General features: G+C 38.8%; 1 protein-coding gene across 1 annotated transcript in view; it reads right to left on the bottom strand.

Moving 5' to 3' along the window:
* Nucleotides 1-251: 251 nt before the first annotated feature.
* The window catches only part of ANKRD42 (ankyrin repeat domain 42), a 70774-nt gene continuing 63060 nt past the window's right edge, over nucleotides 252-7965 (bottom strand). The window contains exons 13-14 of the mRNA XM_023739812.1: nucleotides 5493-5575; nucleotides 252-1656 (exon numbers count right to left, since the gene is read on the bottom strand). Coding sequence (XP_023595580.1) covers nucleotides 1602-1656; nucleotides 5493-5575 — 138 coding nt within the window. The 3' untranslated portion in view covers nucleotides 252-1601. The remainder of the gene's footprint in view (nucleotides 1657-5492; nucleotides 5576-7965) is intronic.

Raw genomic sequence — 7965 nt, 5'->3', positions numbered from 1 at the left:
CTTGGAAGAAGTACAACCAGAATACTCCTTAAAGCAAGGATGGCGAGACTTCATCTTACGTACTTTGGACACGTTATCAGGAGGGATCAGTCCCTGGAGGACATCATGCTTAGTAGAGGGTCAGCAAAAAAGAGGAAGACCCTCAGTGAGATCGACTGACACAGTGGCTGCAACAACGAGCTCAAACAGCAACGATTGTGAGGATGGTGGAAGACCGGGCAGTGTTTTGTTTTGTTGTATGTAGGGTCACTATGAGTCGAACCAACTCGACGGCACCGGACAACAACAGAAGTATCATACACAGCATACCTTATCCTCATTACTTCTAGATCCTGTATCTTTTCCACTGAGACTTCATTTTGATGGTACTTTTCTAGTTCAGATAGATTTTTGTTAAGGGGATGGAAATATCCAAAATGAAGGAGGATGAGAGGATTGTGCCCCTGTGTACCTCAAAACTACATCTCTATTCCAGCACCTGCACCTTACTATAAAACAGCTATTGTATATGTCTCTTTCCTGTCCTAAACTATAAGCTCTCAGAAGGGTATATCTTACTCATTTCTGAACCTCTAGGCACAGGGCTAACTCATATAAGGTACTTGTTAAATGCTCGTAGAATAAATGATACAAATAAATCTTGATTGCCTTAACCCACCCTTTTTAGTATTTTAAATATTTGATTATGGGTACACTGAGAACATTTTCATTTAAACTGAGTTTCTGAGAACACAAACCTTTCTGGCATTTTCTGTGGGTGGTGAAAAGCCTCCAAGAGGATTAGCTACCTTCACCTTGTTCTGTGGCCATAGACTAGATCCTAACCTGCCCTTTCATACTGTTTGATGACAAAGTGGATGAGGCAAGACTCAGTAAAAACCCTTCACCATATCTGAAAAGCAATTCAAAGCTTATGATGCCTTTTTGTCAAAATTGAAGAATTTAGATGTGTAACACTTTCAGTTTTAAAGAATAATTTAATATAAAAAAAAAAATCACAATGGAAAAGGTTATGGTCACCAACACTGAAACTAGTGATTGCCATTTTGTGGAATACTGGGTACCACTGACTGCATAACAGCAAATATGCCAAATAATACATATTAACTTACCTTTTTCTCACAGCAGTCCTCTTAGGTAGATAGTTTTATCCTCATTTCACAGCTAAAGAAACGAGCTTAGTGAAGTTAACCAGCTTGATAGAGGTCATACAACAAATAAGTCACACACTTTAATTCCAAATCTCATGTTCTTACTACATATACTAGTAGTCTCCAAGTTGAGGTACTCCATCTCAGGAGGTAGACAGACATTCTGCTACTTAGGCATGGAAACAAAATACTAGAATTCTATCTCTTTACATCTTTTTCATTTGTATTTTTGTTTCACCAACATGACAGTAATACATGTATGAGATTTATAAATTTTACACATAATTTGGGGATTGTATTAGGATTTAAATTTAGCTGCTTTAACAAGACCCAGAATAATAGTGGCTTAAATAAGACAGAGGTTTATTTCTCTCTTACCTACAGTCCAATCGTAAGCATTCCAGGGCTAGTATGTCAGCTCCATGGTGTCAGGACCCAAGCTCCTTTTTATCATATTGTGCTACCATCCCTGGTGTTGCCCTCATTCACAAGGTCCAATGACTCACTGCCAGTAGAGGAAAGGGGTAAAAAGTGGGCAAGCCCTTTCCCTTCAGAGGCATGACCCTAAAGTTATACACACCATTTTTGCTCACATCCTGTTGGCCACAACTTGGTATCTTAGCTGCAAGGAAGGCTGGGAAGTTAGTCTTATTCTTTTATCCTTTACCACAAGTGCTGGTAAAATCCTATTACTAGAGATGAAGGGAAGAACAGATATTGGTGGACACTAAGCAATCTCTGCCACAGGGGTGCATGCTTAAATTTTTTTTTTATGATTAGGATGTGTAATCATTTTAGAGACCACTGCATTACAACTTTGACTTCTTCCTCCTCTTTATGAGACTCTCTGAGATTCTGTTACAACACTGGTACAGTGAGAGACTACAGCCATGGTCTTGAGAAAGTTGGAGCAAGTATAAAGAACTATTTCCAGGGTTGGGATTAATTTTAGAGTCACCAGGTTGGCAGGAAAAAGTAAGGCTGTTTCTAGCCCCAGAAAGTGAGGAGTATGTTGAATTTGGAAATTCCAGCAGTGGTTAAGAATGTAGATGCTGAATTTTTCCTGCCAAGGTTAGAATCCTGGCTCTGCCTTGCTCTGTGATCCTGGGCAAATTATTTAATCTCTCATTTATACAATATACCTACCTCATACAGCTGCTGTGAGAATTAAGAGAATGTGTGTAAATACATCATACACAAAGCACAAATATTTTATGATGCTACTTACATGAAATATCTAGAATAGGAAAATGTATAGAAACAAAAGTTTATTGGCAGTTACCAGGGGCTGGGGAGAGAAGGTAATGGGGAGTTATTGCTTAAGGGGTACTGAGTTTCTGTTTGGGGTGATGAAAATCTTGTAGAAACAGACAGTGGTGATGGTTGCACAACATGGGGAATGTAATTAATGTCACTGAATTGTACACTTAAAAATGAATAAAATGCAAAATTAAAAGCTTCTGTTCAACAAAGGTCTTTAACAACACAGTAAAGAGACATCCTACAGATTGGGAGAAAAATTTCGGGAACCATATATCAGATAAGGGTTTAATATCCAAAATATACAAAGAACTCCTACAACCTAACAGCAAAAAGACAACCCAATCAAAAAAAATGGGCAAAGGATTTGAACAGACATTTACTAAAGAAGATATACAAATGGCCAATAAGCACATGAAAAGATGCTCAACATCATTAACCATTAAACTACCTCCCCCCCCAAAAAAATAAACTAGTTGCCATCAAGTCGATTCCAACTCATGGTGACTCCATGTGTGCAGAGTAGAACAGCTCCATAGATTTTTCAAGGCTCCCATCCATTAAAAAAAAAAAAAAAAAAAACCAGTTGCCATCAAGTTGATTCTAACTCATAACAACCCTATAGGACACAGGAGAACTGCCCCATAGGGCTTCCAAGGCTGTAATCTTTCCGGAAGCAGACTGCCACATCTTTCTCCCGTGGAGCAGCTGGTGGGTTAGAACTGCCAGCCTTTCAGTTAGCAGCCAAGCACTTAACCACTGTGCCACCCGGGCTTCTTCTCCCATCCACAGGGAGATACAAAATCATGAGTCCCTAAGTGGCACAAACAGTTAAGTGCTTGACTACTACCCGAAAGGTTGGCAGTTCAAAACCAACCAGAGGTGCCTCAGAAGACAGCCCTGGCAATCTGCTTCCAAAAGAGTTCTACTCTGTACACATGGGGTCACTATGAGTCGGAATCGACTTGACAGCAACTAACAACGACCAATCAAAACCACAATGAGATACCACTTCACCCTCACTAGAATGGCTAAGATTTTAAAAAAAGGAAAACAACAACATTGGCGAACATGTGGAAAAACTGGAACCCTCATCCATTGCTGATGGGAATGCAAAATGGTGTAGCTGCTGTGGAAAACAGTTTGGTGATTCCTAAAAAAGTTGATCAGAAAACTACTGCAGGACCCAGTAATTCCACTCCTAGGTATATACCCAGAAGACTTGAAAGCAATGACACAAACAGATACCAGTATACCAGTGTTCACTGCAGCACTATTCAAAATAGTCAAAAGGTGGAAACAAGCGAAATGTCCATCAACAGAAGAATGGATAAATAAAATGTAGTGTATACATACAATGGAATATTACTCAGCCATAAAAAGTCCTAATACATGCTACAACATGAATGAACCTAGAAAACATTATGATGAGTGAAGTAAGTCACACAAGGACAAACACTGTATGATCCCACTTATATGAAATATGTAGAATAGGCAAATGTATAGAGACCAAAGATTATTAGTGGTACCGGGGGCAGGAGGTGGGGAGAAAAGGGTAATTATTGTTTAGGAAGCATTGAGTATCTGTTTATGGAGATGGAAAACTTGGCCACAGACAATAATGATGGTTGAACAACCTGGTAATTGGTGTACTGAATGTGACACGTAAAAAATGTTACATTGGCAAATGTGTTACATATATTTTTACAACAATAAAAAAATACATAAAATGGGAAATTTTTATTGTATATATTTTGCCACAATGAAATTTTTTAAAACAGGACAATATGTGTAAAGGACTTGGCATAGATCTACATAGTAACTGCCAATAAACGTTAACTATTATTATCACTCTAGATTGAAAGCCTATTGAAAACTACAGAGAAACTAACAATAGTGTATATAAAGGTTATCAAAAGGATAGATAAGCCATTTTTTAACTCTTGCTTACAGGCCTTGACCAGCTTCAACTAGACTTAGCAATCAAATGCACTCCTGCCAGGGGAAACTGGTCTTGATGACACTGGGTCAAAGTGGCCTGTAGCATGTAAAGTGCATGCCAGGGTCCTGAGGGTGGCCAGTTCGGTGTATGGTAAGAAGCCTGCTGCCAGTAAACCCCAAGGCTAGCCATTAGATCTTCAGGGGGAGGCAGGATCTAGACAACTGCCTCAAAATAGATCTTTGCTAGCCCAAGGAGGTAAAAAGAAGTGGAGATCGGGAGAGGGATAGGAAAAATGAGAGAATTGAAGTCAGAACAGAATTGAAATGTCATGGTTGTTTCTAGGTCAGCAAAATACAATTGGTTTTTAATTTCAAGGGAGAAACCTGGGAAAATAATAAAGCCATGTGTTTCTTATCCTGTCCAATCTTTCTCTTCTCTGTTTTCCTTTCTTATAATAAAGCTTGCAAGACGGAACAATGTCTGTATTCTGAAGCAGGTTTTTTTAAGTGGGTATTCTCAGCAAGCACACATTATGTTTTTCTCTTATAGTAAGAGCTAATTTTCATTTTATGTAAAATTTTTATGAGTATGAGAGATTTGGTTGTCACTGTAAAGTTGTTCTTTTCTAAAACTTATTGGTGTTCTTGTGTTCCATCTTCTCCCAAGTCCTGACACTTTTTAAAAGTTAGGTCATTTTAAAAAAATTTTTAAATAAAAAAAAAATGTTCACATTAATAGCAGTAAATGGTACTCTCTAGAACGTAACAGGAATATTATAAGATGGAACAATCCTTTTTTTAATACCTAGAACTAGATTTCTTTTGATTTCTAAACTATAGTATCTTATGAAGCTTATGTGAATACTTGCAAAATTAATTATTCACATAAATCTGCTTTAGAGTCTTGACTGGCCTACATAGATATATAAAAAGTGTATTGGGAAGGGGAGTACAACTGAGTCCACAGAATTTTTAAAATCCCTATGAGATTAAATAGCCTATTTCTGCCTTCAGAGTTGGAATAATAACATATCAGCATAATTCTGAGAAGAATTTATATAGATTTACATTTACATCAATTTTAAAAATGGAAGAGAAAAATCATGGAAATTTATTTAAAGTTATTTCACTGATTAGTACCTTCTCACAAACACTCCCCTAGAAGACACCTTTTTCTTCACACTCCCCTTCTCTTTGCTTGATTCACAAGAAGAGTCATCATCCTACAAACAAAAGGAGAGGGTCAAATAAAATTTCTCTGCTAGCACACAGTTTCATCTTTCTATTACTACCTATTTCAAAAGAAAAAAATTAATCATGCTAATATTTTCAACTGTGAATTAACTTTTAGTATTCTGTGTAAATAAATTTCCAAATCTAAAGTACCAGTGCATCATACTGTGCTGAAACATAAGACTGAGAGGCACCTTGAGAAATCAGTCAGTCCTATCTCTACCTAATATAGTTCCAAAAGACAACAGATTGTTGTTTCTGCTTCTGTCTTAGACTAACATTTAACAACCAACATATTGCTAATTGAAATGTAGAAAGTGCTAGTATATCATTCTCTGGATTTTTTGCAAGCCCTATAGTGTGGGAATCACATTTCCTGGCTCCTCCATTCCCTCCTCTGTGTTGCCACAACTCTGACCATCCCTCTACTGCTCTTGTCTCATTTTCCACTTTGCTCCACCAACCGCTGTCTCTGAGTATTTCTCATCCATGGTAGTATTCTCAGGACCCAGCACAAAATAATCACTTAATAAATGCTACAGAAGGGAGCAAGGGAGTGCTAGGAACACAATGGATGCTCACTAGATATTAATATTAATGACTTCTTCCAGTCAAAAATGTCCTGTCCCCAGTTACACAGGACAGATCTGAACTCGGGTCGTCCAAGAACAGTGCAAGCCACATGTCCATGGAGCGCGCCCATAGCTGGAGTTAGTATTCCCCCAGGTGTTCTTGTCCACACCTTCACTCGTGAACTTAGTGTAACTCACACAGTAGTGTGAGAACATGGGGATAAGTTGCCATCAACCCAATACCCCCTGGAAATATAGACCCACACATCTGCCTCCTCCCACACTCTCAGTTGCAAACTTGAGAAAGGAATAGATGACAAAATTGCTACTTTCCTTATAGTGGCCAGATACTGGTGGGCATAGGCTGAGACCAATGGTGTTTTCCCTTGAAAAAGTTTCTCAGCTAGTCTGAAGACCAATATTGTTGTTTTTGTGGTTAGCTGCTGTCAAATCATTTCCAACTCATAGCGACCCTACGTACAACAGAACAAAACACTGCCCGATCCTACGCCATCCTCACAATCGTCGTTATTCTTGAGCCCACTGTTGCAGCCACTGTGTCAATCCATCTCGTTGAAGGTCTTCCTCTTTTTCACTGACCCTCTACTTTACCAAGCATGTTGTCTTTCTCCAGGGACTGATCCCTGCTGATAACATGTCCAAAGTATGTGAGACATAATCTCCCCATCCTTGCTTCTAAGGGGAATTCTGATTTGTCCATTCTCTTGGCAGTCCATGGTATATTCAGTATTCTTCACCAACACCCCAATTCAAAGGCATCAGTTCTTCAGTTTTCCTTATTCATCGCCCAGCCTTCACATGGATATGAGGTGACTGAAAACATCATGGCTTGGGTCAGGCGCACCTTAGTCTTCAAGGTGACATCTTTGCTTTTTTACACTTTAAAGAGGCCTTTTGCAGCAGATTGGCCCAATGCAATGCGTCTTTTGATTCCTTGACTGTTGCTTCCATGGGCAATGATGGTGGATCCAAGTAAAATGAAATCCTTGACAACTTCAATCTTTTCTCCATTTATCATGATGTTGCTTACTGGTCCAGTTGTGAAGATTTTTGTTTTCTTTATACTGAAGTGAAGGGTGAATGCTGTGGTCTTTGATCTCCATCAGTAAGTGCTTCAAGTCCTCTTCACTTTCAGCAAGCAAGATTGTGTCGTCTGCATAATGCAGATTGTTAACGAGTCTTCCCCCAATCCTGATGCCCCGTTCTTCTTCATATAGACCAGCTTCTCAGGTTATTTGCTCAGCATACAGATTGAATAAGTATGGTGAAAGGATACAACTCTGATGCACACCTTTCCTGACTTTAAACCACACAGTATCCCCTTTTTCTGTTCCAACAACTGCCTCTTGATCTATGTACAGGTTCCTCAGGAGAAAAATTAATTGTTCAGAAATGCCCATTCTTCACAAGGTTATCCATAATTTGTTATGCTCCATACAGTCGAATGCCTTTGCATAGTCAATAAAACACAAGTAAACATCTTTCTGTTATTCTCTGCTTTCAGCCAGGATCCATGTGACATCAGCTATGATATCCCTGGTTCCACATCCTCTTTCTGAATCCAGCCTGAATTTCTGGCAGTTCCCTGTTGACATACTGTTGCAGCCACTTTTGAATGATCTTCAGCAAAATTTTACCTGAGTGTGAATATTAATGATATTGTTCAATAATTTCCATATTCAGTTGGATCACCTTTCTTGGGAAAAGGCATAAATACAGATCTCTTCCAATCGGTTGGCCAGGTAGCTCTCTTCCAAATTTCTTGACATGGACAAGTGAGCACTTCC

Source organism: Trichechus manatus, unplaced genomic scaffold, assembly GCF_000243295.1.
Source record: "Trichechus manatus latirostris isolate Lorelei unplaced genomic scaffold, TriManLat1.0 scaffold00140, whole genome shotgun sequence".
NCBI lineage: Eukaryota > Metazoa > Chordata > Mammalia > Sirenia > Trichechidae > Trichechus > Trichechus manatus.
Note: the sequence above shows the minus strand (reverse complement) of the source record. Positions and strands in the feature narration are given on the sequence as shown.